General features: G+C 42.0%; 1 protein-coding gene across 1 annotated transcript in view; it reads left to right on the top strand.

The window, feature by feature from the left end:
• LOC141928079 (chemokine-like protein TAFA-4) overlaps nt 1–20,464 on the top strand; it is a 131,239-nt gene extending 110,775 nt beyond the window's left edge. The window contains exons 6-8 of the mRNA XM_074835742.1: nt 8,474–8,613; nt 9,152–9,239; nt 20,363–20,464. Coding sequence (XP_074691843.1) covers nt 8,474–8,613; nt 9,152–9,239; nt 20,363–20,464 — 330 coding nt within the window. The remainder of the gene's footprint in view (nt 1–8,473; nt 8,614–9,151; nt 9,240–20,362) is intronic.
• Nucleotides 20,465–21,975: the final 1,511 nt, after the last annotated feature.

Genomic DNA, 21,975 nt, shown 5'->3' with positions numbered 1-21,975 from the left:
TAACCTGTCTCTCGCCTCGTTTCCCTTTGTCTTTTTGGAGCTGCTCTGTCGAGCCCTCTAGCAGAGATGGCTGGAAAACTCTGTCGTTTGGTCTCTTAGCTGATCTTGCTTGATGGTGGTTTTGACTGTCAGAGCCCACCCATTCAGAGCTATCAGTGATGCTGGAGATGCACTGACCTGGCGTCACCCTTGCAGCAGGAGCTGAGAAAAGGCAGGAGGAGGAACATTACTCAACGCAAGGTGAAAGTGGAGGTGACTATGGTGATAGGAGACTGCGAGAAGGGAACCAGAAAGGGAGCAAGATGAAAATGGGGATGAAAACCAAATGGGTGACCCAGCAGGCACCGGTAATGGTGAGGACGCAGGTAGACCTGTGCAGGTCACTACAAGCATCCAACTGGCCTTAGTCAGAGCGTGCTTCTGCACACAGGGAAAAATAGAGTTTAGGGAAAATTAGTGCAAAGGTACAAGCAAATAAAGCTTAGTAAGCTTTTCCCATAATTGTGATCCTCAGGTTGGCAAAACCTTAAGCTTTCCTTGATTTGTCCAGCAAACATGATCAGGATTACAGAGCAGGATTTAATTTTTTTCTTTCTTTCCAGAAAAATATAATTTTCTCTCTGCCCACATAGAATTGGGTGATTTTCTTGTCAGTCTTTAAATTGGCCTCCTTGGGAACATGCTCTGAGATGGTGATGTCTACATTACAGAATAGAGACAACTCTTGCCTTGCCAAAAAGAAGAAAACAAAAATGGTGGTTGATGGAATAAAAACTGTTCAAAAGACATGATAAAAAAATCCTACAGACAGAGAGCTTTCAGACTGTGCCTTTCCTTAGGGTCTCAGCTATGACTTCTTCAGGGACTCTCAAACCAGCTTAAACCCCTAGGGAGATTTAGATACATATTTATGTGTCTGTGTGTATAAAAACACACGAGCCTGTAAAAAATCCATAAGAATCTCTCTATTGACTTCAAAGGCATTTAAATCCATGGTAGTAATGCAACTATATATTTGTAGCTGATTTGAGGATTTAGAGAATCTCTCTCTGAACAACTCATGAAGGCTGTTTGAGATTATAGCATTACTCCAGGTAGCTCTATTAAATTACAAACCCTGCTCTGATTGCAGTCCTAGTCTGCCTGTGCTGCAGTCTTTTTATTTCTGTCTTGGACTGAAAGTCCCAGACATAGTGATGCAGGATTAATAATGGATCACACTGCTCCTGGAGCAAGACTTGTTTACTGCCCAGAGGAACCAGGGGGTTGGGAAGTGACAGGTCATTCTGAGGAGAGGGAGTTAAAAGGTTATGTAGTGTGACTTGTCACTTGCCCAAGGGAGCTGGAAGGTAACCCAGAGCTTTGAGGACCATTTCTAACAGTAGAGAAGTGATGAGTCAGTATTGTGGTGGAGGGGGAAGAGCCAGGAGATTCAACAGTGATATATTTGTAATGGTTCAACATATGGAAAGTATTTGCATTGCTTCCTGCTAACATGTAGGTTTTGAAGCATTCACAGGTAAATTCACCCGTTCAATGCTAGTTAGGCAAAAGGTGAGGATGGTTTCTGGAAAAAATGTGTTTTCTGTTAGTAATCGGCTTGCCAAAAAGGACAAGCAGAAATACAACTATTCTCCTTGTTTGAAAGATCTTTGTGACTTTGATCAAGTCAGATGACAAAATAATCTCCCATAGTCATAGTCTGTTGTTATAAATACACCCAAGATTAAAGTACTGTTAGAAAACAGCCAAATGAACAACAGGTGCATTTTCAGTATTTGCAGTTCAATGAATATAGGGGTAGGGACCTCTATGAATAATTTGAAACAGGAAATAGGACACTATTTGGGCTCTTATCTTGTATTATTCAGGCCAATGTGACTTTTGTCACTGTCATCCCTGGGCAGGGGCAGCTACACTCTATTTAAGACATCTAAAACCTGTGCCTTATGACTGTGCCTTATTTGAAATGAAATGCAGCTTATGAACCTGAAACATCCCATATGCATCTGACCCTCATCAAGCTAGCTGGAATACATCATAAATTTTCAAGCAAGGGAGAAGGTAATGAAAAAAGATGCATTAACTCATATTTTGAGTCTGCTCTAAATTATACTGTACAAGGGAGAAAGTATAAAGGAGATTAGTGGAACTACTGTACTTGATGGTATGTGTGGGCAGATCTGTGGATGAAGTGTCTATCCCTGAGACATGAATATTTAATAATCACTTTGCTGAGTACAGGATGCACATTATAAGCGGGTAGGAAAGTGTATGATGGTGCAATGGAAGGAGAGAGAGGTTAAATTGTATATACTGCTTTATGAAGTGGTTGAACTCCTTGGCTGTGACAGTGGTTGTAAGAGTAGCAATGAGGCCCTTCCCAGAGAAGAAGTAAGTCTCTGAGCCCCACAGACAGCATCTTTGGTGCAGTTGGTGTTGGACACTGGCATAAGCCTGAGGATCAGAGCCAGAGTATGTAACAAGCAAAGGCTGATGCTGGCCAAAAAGCAAGCTTGAGAGAAAAGTGTACTTTCATAATATCAATAACTGTAACTTCACAGTATAACACTGGTACAATGCTTTGACATTCAAGGAACACTGAAGTGTGATGATGCAGAAACCAGGAATTTGAACAGAATGGTCACAGCTAGTCGGTATCTTTAAAAAAAAAATGTTTTTCCTCACTTATTTTCAAGTTCAGTTAAAGCGTAGAGCTATTTAGCTGTGTAGTAGCATGGTGGAGATAACAGGTAATTGAACAGTGTCTGAAAACTTGGAGCCAGTTCTGTGCTGACACAAGTCTGTGATAGGCAGTGGCATTGCACACGGTCCCTTGGCTCGGCTGGGGTAGATGCCTGGTGCTACAGCAGCAGCACAGAAATGAACCCTCGCTGTGTTTGCATAAGGATGAAGTGGCATGCGTGTTCCTCCTGCAAACCACCATTTTTTTCCATAGGTGAACATATTCGTAAGAGCTCTCCAATATTAACGGTTTTGCCTGAGCATCTGTAAAATGAGCTCCATGGGATGAAAGCCTTGTAAGTCAACACAGGGAATCACTAGATTCACAGGGCTGCAGAGTATGGTCTGTGTTATCACTGCCCTGGTACGCTGTTTGGCAGGAAGAAGGTTTCCTTGTCTGTCTTCTGAGCTTAGTTTTAAATAGATTTTATAAAATAGAGCAGGCTCCTGAGCCTTTTGTAATCTCACCATATTAGATATTGAAGTATTGCCGAATCCTGTCATGCAATTGCAGGCAAAATAAAACAAAAACCCCCCTAAAACTAAAAGAAAAATAAATCCCTTCAGGGATTTCACCTGTTTCTTCTGCTTATAGTGAGTGGTACTTTGAGACAGGACTGGTTTTCTGGGGAGAGTCTTGTCCCTGAATGGCTAATATATGTGCTAATCATAGCTATATAGGCTACATGTTGCACTGAAATCACTAGATTGGAACTTGTTTTCTGTGGGGGATTTTTCCATTCTACTGAGCTCTTAACTTTTTTTTTTCCTATTAGCTGATTTATGCTTTTCAACCTGAGCTATATCAAAGTCAGCATTTAACACCGTATATTTACTTTGGTTTGCATGCAATTTCCAAATGATATACTGTACTTTTATATAGTTAATCTGTTCATTCCAGTGTATAATGCATCCTTGAACTTTCTGAATTTTGAGCTGAAAATATGATAAGTGGGTTATATTATGCGGTGAAGGAGCTGTTATATGAAAACACTTCCATATCATCAATTATGTACTAGCCTAATACAAAATGATATTAATACATGAATCAATGAAGGAAGTTGTATAATAGGATTCTCATGAGAACATGAAGCTGATGTTTATTAAAGATGTAAGTTCCACATTAAGAAGGAACACTTTTTTTATTCATTTATTTGATAAGCAGCTCAGCTGCCCTGAATGGACCAATTTCATTGTATATTCACAGGAACTCTCACATGTGTTTCTCATATTTCTCACAGAGTTCAGAAATTTGATAAGCAGTATAAATATCATAAAACCCAACCACTGGTTTACAGTCCACAGTCTTGCTTCCTTTGAGCAAAGAGAAACTTGGCGGCTTTAGAGATGACTCCTCAGACTGCAATCCACTTGTGTGCAAGTCGGACTGCCCCAGGGGTGCAGGCTGGTAGAGCTGGGTGGGATGCTGGGTGGGATTCCACCCCTCAGCGCCAGCTTCTTGTGCTTTTGCAGTGTGATCCAAGCAGCCTCAACATTATTTTTGCCAGGTTGCTCTTCAGATTATTTCACCTGGATTCCAAACTGTAAATGTTCTACCACCCCTCCATCTCCATAATGTATTTCAGAGCAGGCTGCAGACCCCAAAGCTGCTAGGCATAAAATCAGTAGAGGGGTATCTGGAGGTAAGAGTGTCCCTGAAGGTGCATGACATGTCTGGGTTAGGTCTTCAAGGTCAGCTGCAATATTTTGTGTTAAAATGGATGTATCTGCTTATCTATTGGATTGGAATGGAATGGAATAGAAGTAGTTCAGTTGGAAGGGACCTACAAAGATCTTCTAGTTCAACTGCAAAAAAACCCCAAAACAAAAACCAGCACACTCAGAGAGCAGGGGATGAGCCTTGCCCTGGGAAAACCACCTGACTGATCATGGTGTCTCCCTTGCCAGGAAAGTACTATAGAATATTAGATAGAAGAACAGGTCAAAACAGTTTTTAAGACTGGCGGAAAATGAGGACAATTCTACATATTTATATTAAGAAGTTAATGGCTCTATTACACCAAGGCACAGGCTTTCCTTTAAAAACCCTTGATGGGTAGGCATTAGAGTTTGAGCTTCTCTAAGAATGGTCAGTAGGCAAGAGCTAACTCTGCCAGTAGTGCCCATAGTTCCCATTCATCTCAGTTTTACCAATATTAGGAACCAGAATTAATATGCTGTGAGATGAATGGGAGCCATTACCTACTACATTTGTTCTCATTTGATACAAATCCAATTGTTTTTTGATTACTACATTTGATGAGAGAGTGTTTCTTATTGTTTTTAACAAACACTTAGATACTTTGGTGATTTACAGACTGGCACAGCCACCTTGTCCTGGGTCCCTGTCTGCAGCTGACAACTGTCTTTATTTCTTTTGTCATTGCATGGTGCTGCATGCACCTGAATACTAAGAAGAACCATGTATATTTTAGAAGGAGGAGCTAAGAAAAGAAGTCCTGTAAGGGAACAGTGTGAAATGCTGCAGAGCCAACCATTGCAAGAAAACAAAGCTCTGGAAAGCACAACACTGGAAGAATTAGAGGGGACTTTGGGTAAACAGCATGTTGCAAAGATTTTGTAGCACAAATCCCATTGAGAAGAGCTATTTATTGAACAGCAGTGGGATAATACAAAGAAAGGCTTGTACAATATCTAAAACAGTGTAAGAGAAAATATTGAAGACTGTATGATGAAAGAGAGAAGGAAAGAATGTATTAAGAACTGTACCCAGTTTATTAAGAAAAGTAATGGGATATACAGGAAAACATAAGCAGGGTGATGGAAGTATGGAAGAGCTGATGAAAGAGCCCATGGGAGTCAGAGGGAATCTTTCCTTTCCCTTGTCAGACGTTCGGTAAGAGGGACCCTGCAGAGAGCTCCTGGGCTAGCAGACTGGCAGTTTGTTTGCTTAATACAGCACAGAAATTAAACAATAATTTCATTGAAAAGAAAAATCCCTGCTTCTCCCAGGAACCTTAGATGTAGTCATTGTGGGGCAGTTGAAATGGAAGCCACTCTGAAGCTGTTTTGCAGAGGTACAAACCAAGAAATATGGTTGCATAATTATTCATTTCCTTCCCCTGCCTTGACAGCTTCCAGCCCCTAAAAGTGAGAGCCACTGCAGGGCCAGAATGGGCACAACAGCTCAGGAGAATATGTCCTGCTCCTCCACTGATGGCCCAGAGGAAATCAGTTGGCAGCTGGGAACAAAAGTGTGTCCAGCACCAGTGCTAAAGTACCCAACCCCATTTCCCAGCTGTGCTGAAGTTGGAGGCAGGGACTGGTCCCAGCAGTGACATCAGAGCAAACGTTACTGAAAATGTCATCCTCCACGCAGTCCTTGAAACAGACATGAGGAGTGGCCGAGTCGGTAGGAAATCTCAGCTCCTTGTGCAAGTTTATGTCCAACTTCTCGTCTCCAGCATGCCACAGTGTGATGGATAAGCATCCAAACCACAGAAAAACCTGAAACAAGGGAGCACTCCTATTGCTAATGAAGATGCATTGTCACTGGGCTTGGTTCAAAGACCATTAAAGTTTCCAAGTGGTTCCAATGGGAACTAGAACAACCCTTCTCCTGAAGAAATAGAGGCATATATTAAACCTTAATTGGGAACAGTCTCCACAAGGATTTTCCCTCTGAGGAAAAGGAGCTTTTTGCAGATATAATTGTTTTGGAGGGAGTAATTATTCCATGGACACTTCCTGAGATGAATGATGGCTCTTCTTTTTTTTTTTTTTTTTTTTTTTTTTTCCTGAAAGTGGAAGAGCTGTTACAGTCTTATCAAGGACTGGTGGCATTACCTGTCAAACAGGGGCAAGGCTGCTGTTTCAACATATACACACAGCAGTAGGAAGAATTTTTCTGCAGTTTGGCTGAATATTTCTCTATTATTCTTTACCCTGCAGCACAACACAGTTTGAAGCAATTGATTGACTTAGCTGGACAGTGAGATAAAAAACTACAAATAAGACTGGTTGGAAGCTGTTCTTCTGCTGTGATTAGATGTAAACCAGCCACAGCTAGAGCCATGTTTTGCCTGGGGTCAAATCAACAGACCACAGATTCTGGGGTTTTCACATGTTAATTTTTACTCAGTTTCAGGAGGTCTGAAAATAATCACCCTGAAAAACCCTTCATGTGGTGGAGTTACAAAATAATCACTTTTCCTCCTGACTGGGAAGATGTTGCAGGGAGATGATATGCAGGAGGGAGAGGCTGACTAAGATAGGAAAGAGAAGGGGACATAAATCTGAGATGGGACAGAAAGAATGAGGTGAAACATAGCAGGAAGGAAGATAGACCCCTGGACAGAGAGCTATCATCTGCAAATCGCTCAGTGGTCAGGTCCTGCTCACTGCTTCAAGCAGCGTATGTGAAATCCTAAAGGTCCCTCCCCATCTCTTGCTGCGGAAAGCTGCCATTGAGAGATTGTCTGAGTGAGGAATGAGTCAAGGCTGATCTTTCCTTAGCATAATCCAGCCCTCCTGGAAGAGTTACTGCAAGATGTGGTGGAGGTGAAAGACACTTGAAACAAGATAGCTTAAAACCATCTTGTAACTAATTTGCAGCAAAGTTTTCTTTCATCATTTCCCTCTATCCACCCCAGCCTCTCTATTTGTCTTATCAAATCTTGGCAGAGATATTTGCATTGAATAGGGAGATGCTGTTGAGAAACTGTGGTTTCAGCACTGTAATAAAGCAGTCTTACCGCAATGAATTTTAAAGGCTATTTTGGCTGCCTTGAGAAATGCTGATTTATGACTTGAATGCTTCATGTTTTTTGCAATTAACAGGACGCTGTCTAGAAGTTATAGAGCATCTTAGGCAGAAATAGACAATTGTCTTTTTGTCAAGTTATTTTTCTAAAACATTTCCTTTCATTCAACCAGCAAGTTAAATACCTTCCATTAATAAAGCGGCTTCTGCATTCAGGCTAGGAAAAATTTGTTAGATTTTTCTTCAGAGTTGATAGTATTATCAAGTATTGCTCCCTGCAAAAAGTCAAACTCATGGGCAGGTTTGTTGATTTGTTTGGATCATCTGTACTACCCCCTTGGGCAAATCTATAAGCCTCATCCTGAGACCTAGGGGAATTCAGTTGCGTTACTTGTTAATACAGCGACTGCAAGAATAGTGGTGTCAAATGTTATGTTACTGTAGATGTGAGTAGCTATCTATATCACATAGCATTATTAGAAGCCGTGACAGACAATGAGATTGGCTTGAATGCCACACAATTCATTAAGCAAAATAGTTTTCATCTCAAGACATTCAGACCTGTCACATTTCTTTTAATGAAACGCTGAAATTTTTTAATAAAAATGCCTAGCAAAAATAGAATTTCAATAATGAATCTGATAACATATTCAAGCAGATATCAATTAAAATTTTCATTATAAGGGACAGTTTTTCTTGAATTTTTCACAAGATGTTCAATATTTAATCAGTTATTTCTGAAGAAAAAAAAAGTTCTTTTGGGAAAAGAACTTCAAAAAGTTTAGACAACAGCTGTTTATAAAACCCGAATCATGATAACGAAAACATGCTTATGAGATCTTTATGATCTAAAAGACATCCACAAAGTTACATGTGTTTGTGCTAGCATTCTTCACAGAGTATAAAGAACATTTCTATCTATATTTTTATTTTCTTGAAGGGCAAAGAATTGATGGTTTAGTATAAACTGCTATTTAAATATTTTGATGTCTGTTTCATCTTTAGGTACATGTGGTTCCAGAGAAACATTTCTTGAAAGAGAAAATCTGCATCCAAACCCAGGTGATTTCTTTAGGGGATGAAGAACTCCAGGTGAAACAGCTGGTTTTGTCGCAGATCAGCCTCAAGCCTGCAGGACTTGCTGAGTAAGTCATGGGGAAATACAATGTAGGGGTTACAGAGGCCCCTAATAAAACCAAGATAATTTCCCATGAAACCCTGCAGTCTATGTGTGATGAGAGTCACATGTCCTCTGTGCAACACAGAGAAACATAATCTGGCTAGGCATGCTGGCCTTTGCAGGAGACACGAAACTTCCCCTCCTCTGAGGTAGCGAGGGTAGCTGTTGCACCAACCCACAATGTTTTGTTCCTGAGATTGAAACTTTATGCTCAAAAATTGTTGTTCAAGATGTCTTCCCTCCTATTTTGGGATGGGAAAGAGCAAAAAAGCTTGTTATTTTCCCAAGGACAGAAATTCTGAATTAATATAATTGCACTTTATCGAATGTCATAGAAAGAGAAAATCAAGGTTACAACAACCACTTGCTACATTATAAGCACATTTACAGCAAATCTGTCAGAATCATCCAGCTTTGAGTAAGGTTCTGCTCTTGTTACAGGCAAGTTTTCCTGAATTTGCTACTAAAACACTTCCATTAATTCTCAGTGCTTGCATTACTAGGAGATACTACCGGATGAGGAGAAAGGCGCAGAGTGAAAGACTAAGCAGTGAAGAGGATGTTTACTTCAGATGTGACATTTGGAAAACGGTGAGTATGGAGGAAGCAGGTCAGCTGTGCAAGGCTAACATGAGCACTAAGTCATTCGCTTGTGCTCCATCCTAGTGTCAATTATTGCAGATACATAAGAAAGAATATGCTTCCTGGCCTCTTGAAGTTATGGAATGGAAATATTGCCCATTTTGGCTTTTGAAATAAACACATTATCCTTTGCTTTCCTATATGGAGTCATGGCTATTTATAATAGGAATGATTCATAGTTATTACAATAACATTTCTCCTTGCCATTTCCTGATTGGCTAAGGTACCTTTTGGTTTACTGTTAATGCACATTGCCTCAATGAATAACTTCATAAGGTAGGAATAAATGAAAGCCCAGCATTTAAACTAGTAACCACATTCAAAAACATTTGGTTTACCAGACTCCTGCTGTGTCTGTTATGTCCAGATTTTGATGTAGCAAGTGTAGTAATGTAAAATGTGGAACATGCAAGCCTTAATGATGGCTCTGGCTCAGCATTCACTGTATTTACAGCAGAAAAAAATCCCATTTTAAAAGCAAAATATGACCTCAGGAAATGTAAGGTTTATATTCCTGCCAACTCGTATTGCACTTTCCCAGGGAGGTGTTAAACCCATTATCAGTCATCATGGACAAAATCAGCACTTTCACCTTTCAATGCCTTTTGATTGAATGTACATGGTGAATGACAGGCTTGAAGTAAAAAAATGGGTACTTTGCACTTCTGTCCACATGTATGTGGAGCCCATTGGGATGAAAGGCTCAGTCTAAGCTCCACATATTCTTAATCATGCAGGATTGCTCCATAAAGCTGATTTTCCTTTGCTTCTTTGAAAGCCTCCTGTAATTGTGGCTTCTACTCTTTTCTTCCTAGCTCTATAATGCATATAGAAAGAGACAAATTATGACACTGAATAATGATGACTTTCTAATTTTTCCAACAATTTCATGACAGAAATAAAGCAAGGAAATGTCATAATAATTGTGGTTAAATCAGCTAGATATGGAGTGGTGTCTCCCAGCATTTTTTGTATATACAGATTTTATTATTTGGCTGTTTTATAATTGCATAGGTTGGAAAACTTGCTACAGGGTACATCATCTTTCTGTTGTTTTCATAAAAATAGGACATCATACAGCAGACTATGGTCTGCTCACCTTTTCCAGAGAGACTCCATTGCTACGTTTTGTTTCTAAACCCTCTGCTGCTTGGGACATGTGCAGCTTTAAGACAGGTAAAAAAGTTTTGGGACTAAAGAAGTTGGACAGTAGCTGGCACAACAGTCTGGCAGGGACACAATGCTCTGAAGCTCACGTGTGGGATTTGCAGCAGACTTCAAGAGACTGAGCAAGGAGTGTCAATGTTAAAGTGCTTTTTTGAGATAAATCAAAGCCCGGTGGAAGTGTTGGTTGATAACACCACTCCGTCGCTCTTTGAGGTAGGCAAGAAACATCCTGTTACCACCTGACACGTAGATACGTCGAAGTGCGCTTACACTTGTACTTTAAAGACTCTGTAAGCCAGAGTGGTACAAAGAAGTCCTAGCATCAGAGAATTAAGCCCTGAGGCACAAAGGCCAGATCTGTGTTTGAAAAGGCTCCTTTGTGTTGCTGTGTTGGCAAACCCTCCTAGAAGCATGTGTCATGCCACACAGAGTAGGAAGAGAGTTTTTATATAGGCGTACCTAGCTTTGTATGCCAAGACTTGTGTGGATAATACAGAGGGTTCACAAAAGATGTTCGGGTCACTGAGTAACCTTGCTGTGCAGGCAAAAATTTCTGAGTGGATTAGCAGAGGCAGGTATGAGCAAAATGAGCTCCTACCAGCCTTGGCAGCTGGGCTGAGACTGCTGTTCATGGAGACGCACTGAAGGACCCACTCCACAGGAACCTGTGGCACAACATCATCTGTTCTGATGAGGCACTTGTTCTTATCTTCTGGGTCCTTTGTTGGATTGATTTTTTTTTCTATTTCTTTCTCCTCTTTGTTCTTTCATGTCTTATTCCAAACGGCTGTGCTTCAATCCTTCCCTACTAGGTAAGATTCAAAGTCATTCTACTGACTAAGAACCAGCAGTCTTATCAGGCATTAGTCTGCATAACCACGTGGTTGTGCCTCCTTTTTCTCCTTACACATCTGGAGTGGCAGACAGTCCTTCAAAGCAGAAGCTGTCTCAAAGGATAGATTTCTTGAGGAAAAGAAGGTGACTAAGGATATTTGCTTTTGAGTATGTGTGCAAGTTCCTGTCTGCTTTTCAGAACCACAATTCAGCAGAAACAAAGGAGGAACCAAACTGGTGACAAACAAGTCAGAGTGTATGGCTGCTCATTTTATGCGGAGCTCAGAGCTTTTGGGTTTGTGCCTGCAGAGTCACCATATTTTAAAAATGGTAATTTCTGAGACCAATCTAAAAGGCTAATTGTTGCTGTTACTGATCTGCTTTAAAAGCCATGATTAAAACCAAAGAGAACAGTCACAATTCCTGCCAGCTGTGGGAAGCTTTGCGGCTGCCTTGTCCCAATTACAGGGTTTTTTGTAGTGAGCATGCTGTATTAGCATAGCTGCAGCTCCCTTCTAACAACAAGTAATCATGAGAAACATTTAATGTCAGGCTTTGGACCATGTTTTTCTTTCTTTTTCTGTACAGTGCTTGGAGTGAGGATTTCTGGTGCCCCTAAAACATTTTTTCCCCCAGTTTAATAGCAGGTTTGGAAAAGGAGAGTCAAAGTTCAAGTTTATGTGTTCACTATATTTATTCCTTTTTCCAAAAAGAAGTATCTGTCCCAAGGTTTAGGTGGCAGATTCCATTCATGCATCTCAAGTGGCATCACGTTCTGCTTTTACAGGGAGGGCAGAAGGAACAGAGAGGATAACTTGCCTAGGAAGTGCTCAGAAAAGCTCTTCAGCTCTCCACTCTCCTGAGGCCCCATCCAGAGACTTTAAGATGAGGCAAACAGCTGTGAGCAAATGTGGTTAATAACACCCAGGGTTGACCAGATCACAGCAAAAGGAGGATTGGACTGGACCAGACTGTCTGCTCCCTGTCCGGCACTTATCTTCAACAGTCAATGACTCAAGAAACTGCCTTCAAAAACCAGCCAACCAGTCCCTCCAGTCACCCAGGCTCTCCGTTAGAAAGCTGTTCACTAACAATACTGTTGTCATGGGCAAAGGAGTCTTCTAGGAACAACGTGTTGCACTAACATTGCCTAGTTCAGTCACATTCTTCCTGGGATTTGATCCAAAGCCCACCGAGGTCAATCAGAACCTCCCACTGACTTTATAATGGCTTAAGCTCTGTTTATTGGAGCTACTAATCCAATTTCCACAGCCAGTGCTACTGTCTGTGAAGTCCCAGTGCTGATACATAAAATCTAGCTTGCTGCCAGCAGTAGCGTCGTTACGGTTCCTGATGGTCTCAGTTCTCTCTGAAGCAAATATGTTCATGTATCTGCAGCCACAGAAATTTGGACAGAAGTCTTGCAAGGTAAGCTAATTTGGGCCTTGTCCATTGTGAATGGAAGAACTCCAAGAACAGCCTGGGATATAGGTAAAATTGACCATAATAATTCAATAAAGTGGCACTCTTTGGCTCAGTGCTGGTCCAGTGACACACGGCAGGTTCCTCTGCCTTAAGAGATATCATCTCTAGGAAGATATATGAAAATAAATCAGTAGAGACCACTGAACACCTTTGCCAAAACAAAGGCCATTACTAAGCAGGTTTGTTACCAATTTCCTTAGTTCTTTGAACAGAGAGAACTGAAAGGTCTTTCAGTAGTTGATAGTGTAGTACCTAACAACCTGGTAGGGATATTGTACCAATCCATAGGCAGATGCAACCTTTTCCTCAGAGACCTTACAAGACTACGTTTATCTGTACTGGGGCCAAGAATGTATGACATGTTGATGAGTTTCTCAAATTAATTCCTGGTTTCGACAGTTTTATCTTTGGGTCTGACTGAAAGCATCTGAAATTTCCCTTCTTTTGGCTATGTTTATCCTCAAGAGCCACCCAAGTGGATGCACAATTCTGGCTCAATAGTTATTTCTTTCTCACTTAAAATTCCTTTCCTGTAAGCATTTAAGGTGTGAGCTTGATCCCTTCATTGTTCATGGAGACTGAAAACATGTGGGGACTCCGCATAACTGAAAAGAAATTTATTTAGAGACCCAGGCTAATATTGAAGAATTGTTTGATTCAGCTCAGATCTCTAGCTAGATGTGAGATGAAGTACACCAGTGTTTATTTCTAGCTTTTCCAGACCAGCTGTGCAGAACCACAGTGATGGGGTTTCCCATAGGTAGCACTTAGCATACTTTAGGGATCCTTGGAAATGAAAAGGTCTTTATGACTGGAAATCAATATCATTTACAAAAAAGGGTATCACTTCCATGGCTAAATGGCCGTTGAGCTGTGTAGCGTCCTTTAAATTATTGTTGATATTACTTGCATTTCAAGATTTCCTAAGTTTCTTTTATTTTCCAAGAAACTGGAGATGAGACAGCAGCTATAAAGCCTATAAATCCAAAAGTGCCAGGTGTATAACAGCAAGTAGTTTATCAACTTCTATTTATCTGGAATTTCTTAAAACTTGTCAGATACAATGATGATCAGCACTGACTTCCTACCAAACAGGTCAATAGAGGCTTCACTCTGATTCAGATGCCAGATGAGTCGTCCATGAAACATCCATTAGGACACAGACCTCAGGTGTGGAAAAAGACAACAAACAATTACAGAGACTTTCTGGAGTAAAAGTAATTTAAGCCATGATCACCTGCTTGCTCAGAAATAACTGATAAAATCGGTGATATGATTTCTTGAGATGGCCTGCCTGTTTTGTATCAGAAAGGTGCAGCCTTGCAGTGTCTGATTAAATGTTTTTAACCCTGTAGCATTATGTTAACAGAAAACTGTTTTAGCAAGAGTGTTGTGCCATCCTTTTTCAGGATAGGAATGAAATGCTGACCCCTGAATGGTGCTGGGAAGGATGCCATGCATGGCACTGAAAGGAAATTTTTCTCTAGAGGAAATCTGCATCTGGTGTTACTGGGCCATGCAGAAGGTAATAGGTGGTCCTCAAGAGTAGCAGTACTATGTGCTGCAGAGCCAGGAGGCTCAGAGTAGCAGTGGGATAAGCTAGTTCTGTGGTCTGAAACCACCTTTGTCTACATCTATTATGTTGTTAAAATGAGATAATTAGAATCCATGCATTACCAAGGAAAAAAGACAATAATTAAAGCTCAGACACAAAGGGGAGTTAATTCTCCAAAACTATTTTGTGTGGAGGTATTTGAGGATTTCAGCAAAATAACTCTTTCTGTTTCCTTATGAAAACCCCTGCTCTACAATGAATCTTTCGAACTCTCTGGAAAATAATCTAATTATAGTTAACACTATTATGCTCTTTGGTGCTTTGAATAGAGCTGTGGGTAACATTATGATTACTCCAAAGCAAATAGCTATGTGGTTCAATCTGACATTTCATATTGATAAAAACACAAACATTTTATTAAAACCAATGGATAAGGGAAATGATTAATTTTCTAGGTAATATAACAAAAGAGGGAAAAACACCATTGTTTTCTCAACAGCAGCAGAAATATGCTTTGCCAGATGCTGTTCTATAAATACATTTAATTAAAACATTGTATTTGTCTTTTCATGTGCTCTAGGAGAAAGCAGGTGAAACCTTTCTCTTTCATGAAATCTTCCCATATACCTTCCAAAATAAATTAGTATCTTTAGAGTAAGACATTCTGATCACTTGAAGGCTTATAACCACACCTGAAAAAGAAAGATTAAATATGAAAGAATGGTATAAAGTCTGAAAACGTACATTTAAATCTTCTAGTTCAATCTCAAACAGACAGACCTCATATTTTTTTGTTTTTCATTTAATAAAGCCCCAACTGGAAGCCAATGAATTTGGAAATGTATTGACTTTGTTTCATTTCTGGTATAATTAGTCACGTATTGTTGAATACTGACGTTAGATGGCACAATACCCACCATCAGCCTCTCTACAGAAATGAAAATGCAATTGAGATTTGCTGCTGTCCCTGGAGCTAGTTTTGTTGAATCTGTTTTATTTTCACAGCAATCCTGCTGTTAAATGTTCTTAGACCAGGGAGGTTAAGTAACCTGATGTAAGTGTAACCCACGTTCACATAGGCATGGCTGCACAGATAGTTTTTCTGGTACTTGGAGTCACAAACCAACATCTTTTGGTAGTGATGATACAAGATGTGTCAGGCAACTGATCTAGGGGCGCTTGAAGGGCTGGCAGTACGGAAGGCTCTTGGCAATCTCCTTTATTCTCTGTGGGACAGTGTGGAGATGGCATCAAGGTGGAGGGGAAAACCCACCAAGGGTATCCACTGCAGCCCTTGCTTGTCCACAGCTCCACAGGCACCACAGCTGCAACACAGCAGCCTCATGCGTGGTTCATGAAGTGCTCAGGGTGGATGTGCTCTTCCTGGATCACACCTGCTACCACAGCCCCTTTTTTAATTACAATTCTGCTCACCCTCCCCCAGCAGACCCATTCCATTTGCACCAGGAGGATCTGCAAAGGGGCTTCTTGAAGGTGTTTGCACAGAGCCTGGGCTCACGCACTGTGAAACGTGTAATAGAGTGAAACCAGACTTCACTGAGACTGCGTCTGAGGGGAAGCAAGACTGTCTGCTGTTTGACTAGATGACTGACGCATTATATCACTCCCCAAGAAAGCAAATATTTTTTCTGTCAAAATGTCTGTAATACAATCTATTCTCACTCTTTCCTTGGAGTAGAAGCAAAGCTTCTATGATTTTAATCAGTGCTGGATTTTGTGCTCCCGCTAGTATTAGAAATCCAAGAACAATACAATGCTGTACTCTGGAGACAACTGGAGTTATTCTTTTTTAAGGTCAGAGCAAATGTAATAATGCCGGCAGCCCATAGCGCTCTTCATTAGGCTGTGTAACTTTCCAGCACATCAGTCATTCAGTAGAGGGTGTTTACTTACTTTCTTTAACAGGGTGACTGATTTTTTTATTGGTAACCTAGTTTAAATTCTCCTTTATGGGACAGACATGGCTGACCTCGCTGCTGTTGGGAATTCAGTGATGCAGAGCACAGAGGCAGCGGTGGGATTTCACTGCCTCGAGGAGGTAAAGCCAGCCAGGAACCCAGAGCACCATGCATCCCCCCACCCCTCCCTTTCACCCGGCACTTTCACCGCCCTTGGTACTGGGGTGAGTGGTAACTGAATAGGTGGAATTTGCACTTGAAAATGTCTTCTCCTCTTTTTGTGCAGGTTAGTCCTATGCTGAGCCTCAGTTGCACCCCAGGGGTCGTGGAAACTTTGGAAAGAAGGTTTTGGTCTGTTGTAAACCCTGATATGGTATTGAGATTAACTAGATACCTGACACTGTAACAGTGGAGTAGATAAAGCAGGCTAGATTCGGTTAGTGAACTTAAATTGCTACTCACTTGGTACAACCAAAAATTCTTTGGAACTGAAAATGCCAGGGTGCATCTGCTTTTGGCTCTGAAGGATTTAGCTTAGGCCCCAGGTTAGGTCCCAACGGCTGTCTCATGCTCAGTGGACAGAGGCTCAGGCTCTCCCTGTGGCTGGGTAAAACTTCTGGGGAGAGTTAGCAGAAAGTTGGTCAAACAGATGAGCAGCAGCCCATTAGCTGTGGGTGAGGATGAGCATTGGGCATTGTTGCTTCAGACTCTGTCTCCTTCTGAGTTGTTCTGTGTTTTGTTGCCTTCTCTAGCCCCAGATAGCCATTCCTGTGGGAGTTCCTCTTCCTGTCTCCTGGCTGAGAGCAGAGGATGCTCTCGCAGCCATGTTCCAGCTGGGGTTTCCCAGCAGAGAGGCTTTCCCTACCTTCCAGGTGCCTTTGCATGCAGCAGTTTACGTTAGGCACTTTAGTGTTATTTAATAAGAAATTTGGGCTCAGGGGTTTGCTTTGGGTTTCTTTGCCCTTGTTTTCTTAGTATTAGTAGTTAGCTCCTGGGAACTCACTGCAGACAGCTGCACTGACAGCTCTGGGCTTTGGTGTGGTGCTGGTGCTCGCCGAGGCTCCCTGAGCACTCTTTCCTTAATTGAAGTTTGGGGTGAGGATAAAGCTTGGCTCACACCCCTTGTTAGACCTCACAGGAGAGGTGCATGATAAGGAGGCAAAATGAGCAGACTTCTGCCTGAAGTTTGGCCTTTTTCCCCCAACCTCTCCTTGGGAAGCAGGAAAGATGTAAAGGTGCTCTACAAGCAGTGGGAGGGGATACCTAGCTGCTTCCCAGTGTAGGGATTATATATTAAAACATCAGGCTTTGACTGCTCCTGGTTACACAAAAACACACACACACACACAGAGCAACAGAGGGGTTGGCAAAAACATCAGGTCTCAAAACCTCTGTGATCCTCTGGCAGCACATACACATCCCTGCTGGCACACATGGGGCACTCAGAGAAGCAACCGCGGGGCCAGAGAGAAAGAAAAAAGGAAACCAAAACCCTCAGCTACATGTCATGACAGTGAGAGCCACCAAGTTGCTGCAAGCTGAGGATCATCCCTTCCCACCGCAAAGCATGGTGCCATATACATGGAGGACAGGTAGGAACAATGGAAGTGGAAGCAGCTGGAGGAACGTGGTAGGAGATGGTCCACAGCAGACCTGTCCCACCAGTTGGTATGTATAAGTAGAGCTCTGCGGTTGTGCTGGACAGTTTCCCTGAGAAACAGCACCAAGCTAGGAAGCTTTCTAGCCTGCTCTGTAACCATTCACAAGCTCCTCTCATCTATTACCAAACGTGCAAAGTCTCAGTAGATGTGTTAGACTGAATTAGTGCCCAGTGTGAATGCACTCAGGATAGAGGTTGTCTTAATTTGGTTTGATTGGAAGTGAAAGAAGTTATTGCAGGCTAACGGATAGCTGGCAATTATATGAATGCTCTCAAGCAGAGTCAAAGAAAACATCATTTGATTTTATTTCACCTTCACTGGCCAGGTTAAGTTTATTTATAGGCTAAGAGCATGCACACAAATGCTTACACTATTGGGCCAATTTTAGTGCTCGCTAAGTGTGCTCAGGCAGAGATTTTAATGCATCTTTACTAGCCTATTTCTCCTAACTTTTATTATTTTGGGAGAGTTTCTGGCAGTGGACATGGCATGTGGCTCTCACACAGGGGCCACACCAGCCCCATCCTCCCATTGGCGGCAGCCCCTGTGAGCCACAGCCCGGTGTGTACTCTTGTGCCCTGGGGATCCCCCTCCCCAGCCTCTCCACTGTCTGAGACAGAGCACAGAGAGGCAGATGGGAAGTATTTACATACTAATCAGAGGGAAAGAGGAGACCAAAAAGACTGTTAATGTTAAGAAGTTGTTAAGTGATGTGCTGGAGGAAATCTCTAGCAAAGGTTGGAAGCACAGCCTTGTTCCCAGTTTACAAGCCCATCCGTTTTCTTTCAGAGGTGCTGTGTGGTGCTTACACATCTGCCCAGACAAGTTTCTGTGGGAATGCTGACCCTGCCTGTCTGTCTGTCCACTCTTCCATTGCTTCTACTCCAGGTTAGTGGCAGTTCTTACCTGTGGCACAAAACTGTTCAATTCTTTGAACACCCAAGCATCAGACCTCAGACACCAATATGCCCAATTTTTATGGGTGAGTAAATTAGCTGGGGGGCATGTTCATTCTGTGCTGAATTTATCAGAGCTGATGCACAGGGGGTGAGAGAAGGAATTCCCTGCAGTAGATATCTTGTCTTGCTGTGAAACCCCTTGGTGGACCCTTCTGTTGAGAATGCAGGAGTGACTGACCAAAGGTGTGGTGCTGGTGGTTTTTAAGTTGCTACTTCCCTCTTACGGGATTTGTTTATCCACCTTGGTGTTAATTCTCCAGTCTTTCAGTTCTACAAATGCTTATGAGGCTGACGGGCTTTCCAGTTTAATGAAGAAAAGACCTGAAATACTGTTTCCCCCTCCTCTTTCAATTTTACCAGTATGAAAAGTACTGAAAAATGCAGAGCGGGGGAGAGCAGAAGTTGGGACTGGGACTGCAAGGGGCTGAGAGGCATCTGTTGACCAGAGATTTTGGCACAGAAAGGATCAGCCTCAGCACTCCAGCAGGCACTGGGCTCTTAAGACTGAGCATATTCCTCCAGAAACCAGTGTAGGAAAACAATGTGCATGTTTTATTTTAGCAAAAGTGGGCTCAGAATGTACTGAGTTGTCTGAACCTGAGGGAGAACAAAGCGAAGGAGAGGAGTAAGGCAGGCAGACGATGAAATAGTTGACGTGCTTCAAAGTGCGTGGCCTCCCGCTTCTGAATGGCACATGGTCACGCTCGGTGCCAGCGGGCTCTCTGCACTGGCCCGGCTCACAGGAGAGCAGCATGTGCTTCTTGGGGAACAAACAGATAGGAAAAGGTAGACCGGGTCTCTTCCTGGGATGGCAGAAGACGCCCATTTGCGCAGGCTGATAACAAAAGGAGACGCATGTGGGGTAGATCCACTCCGCAGAGCTCTGCTTAATACAATAACACTCGTGGTATGCAGCCGGGGTGGCGGACTGCTGTGGCATTGCATCTATTGTCTTACAAGTGTGGCAGGCTTCCATACAGCAGCTGGGCAAGCAAAGAGAAGAGCAATTTTCTGAATGCCTTCTGCTGAGTGGATGCAGGGCTACAATACAGCACAAGCACTCCATCTACCTGAAGTGTAGACCCACTGCTGCCAATAGATTAGCCTTAATGCCCTTGGAACTTTTAATTCAGATAAGCAACCACGTTTCTGGCTGTATATGTGAAGCATCTCTTTGTGGTGGAAATCTTCTTTTTAGGGAGATTATGTCTGTGGATGCCAGAAGGTACTTGGCACTAAGTGCCTTCTGCATTTGGCTCCCTGCACAGTCTCGATAATCCACTCACTGCCTGAAGATGGTCTTTAGCTGCAACGTTCAGATCGCCATCCTAAAACACTTTGCTGTCCTGGTGCTCTCAAATCCAGAAGTTTAAGTTTATCTGCTCAGTATTTCTCCACCTTGGGAATTTGGTTTGGGACTAGCTGTTAATAAATTAAATAGTTTAGCTCTTTTTTTTTTTTTTTTTTTTTTTTTTTTGTAATCCTTTTGAAGCAAAAGCCCATCAGGGAATATGGAGATAATCAGCTTGAAGAAAATACCAAGAAACCTGTCTGCACCTCTCCAACTAGGTCACCCGCCAGGCAGCATCCCTGAAAATTGTATGGGGTGCCTCTGAGATAGCCTCCAGATTATTTATGGTATTATAATTCAATTAAGTGGTGGCAGGGGATCAGTGAGGGTGGCTGTGAGATCTTCATGTACTAGATATTTTTGGAACCTATAGAGAAAGAAATGAGAGTATTTAGGATTGAGTAATTACAAGGGTTAGGGTTTAATAGGGAATTTATACTGCAATCTGTGGATATTAGTCTAGCTGAGTAACTTCGTACAGAGGCATAGTAATGAAAGCACTCATCAAACAGGTAGCTAGGGTGCTGCCTATAAATAATCAGTAAATGATCTATGGGAAAAGATAGTGGATATGCTTGGACGATGTTTTATGACCATCCTTAAATTATGGAGATAAATGCTTTAAAATTGAGTCTGCCTTATAGGCAGCAGCCTTTTAGGTCAGTAAAGCACAAAAAGGTTATGGGTTAAAACCAGATGGATTCCTTTCTGCAACAGACTGAGAGCAGATTTTCCTTGAGTCATTTAAAGGAAATGGGGAAAAAAATGTGTAGCTGAGAGAATAACGTGTGCCTTCACGTAAGGGACTGAAATGCTAGCAACGCACTTTCCTAGGGAGAGAGCATTAGCTCTCAGGATCAGAACTGAGCTGCTGAAGGTGCAGATGAAACATGACTGAGCTGAAAAAATGAGCAGTATGTTGCTTTGGTTCAGCTATAACAGCAAAGTAGTGAAAACACTTATAATACTAGTGCTCTTACATGCTGGCCAAGTTTAGGACACCTCCTTCAGAGGCATTATTAGTCTTTCAAACTTTCATCTCAGTGCAAACCAGCTTAGAATACTAACAAACATTCCTCATTTGCTTAAACTGTGTTTTACTAATCAGGGTTTTCTAACAGGTTTGTGAGACCTCTGCCTGTATTTTCTCATAAGCAACCAAAAACTACAGCTTATTAAAAGGTTACTGTCTTATCCTCACCTCTACTGGTTCCAAGTGAATAGAAATTGTTTCCATCTGTTAATCCACTTGGCGAGGAGAGGGGGATATCATCGATGGCACTTCTGTGCTTGGCTGCGATGGGATTTCTGTATTTGGCTGCAGAGGACGCTGTTACTGACCTTGACAGACGCTCTCGAATTGAATCATTGCTTGTCAAACTCTGAAGACTTTTGGTTAGTCCTACAAAGAGTGGTTGTGTGTTTTTAGTCTGAATTATATGCATACAGTTGAGCAGAGCCCTCTTCCCAGTGCTGTTCGGGAAGCTCTGTTACGTGCTCAGCAGCCAAGGGTGTGCTACTCGTTGATGCCTCCTTTTGCCTTCCCTGTGGAAGGTACTGGCAACATCTGTTTCCTATTTAAATTCAAGGGTATTACTTTGATAAATGGTCAAATGTAATCCTGGAGGCAGGGGGATGTCTTACTGTCCTACCAGGGCTTTGCAGTTGTGGTATCTGTTATTGTCTGTGTGAGAAATCCACATTTCTAAGCCCCACCAGCGGTCAGCAGTGAACAGCAAATCTAATTTATCTCT

This window comes from Strix aluco, chromosome 11 (assembly GCF_031877795.1).
Source record: "Strix aluco isolate bStrAlu1 chromosome 11, bStrAlu1.hap1, whole genome shotgun sequence".
Taxonomy (NCBI): Eukaryota; Metazoa; Chordata; class Aves; order Strigiformes; family Strigidae; genus Strix; species Strix aluco.
Note: the sequence above shows the minus strand (reverse complement) of the source record. Positions and strands in the feature narration are given on the sequence as shown.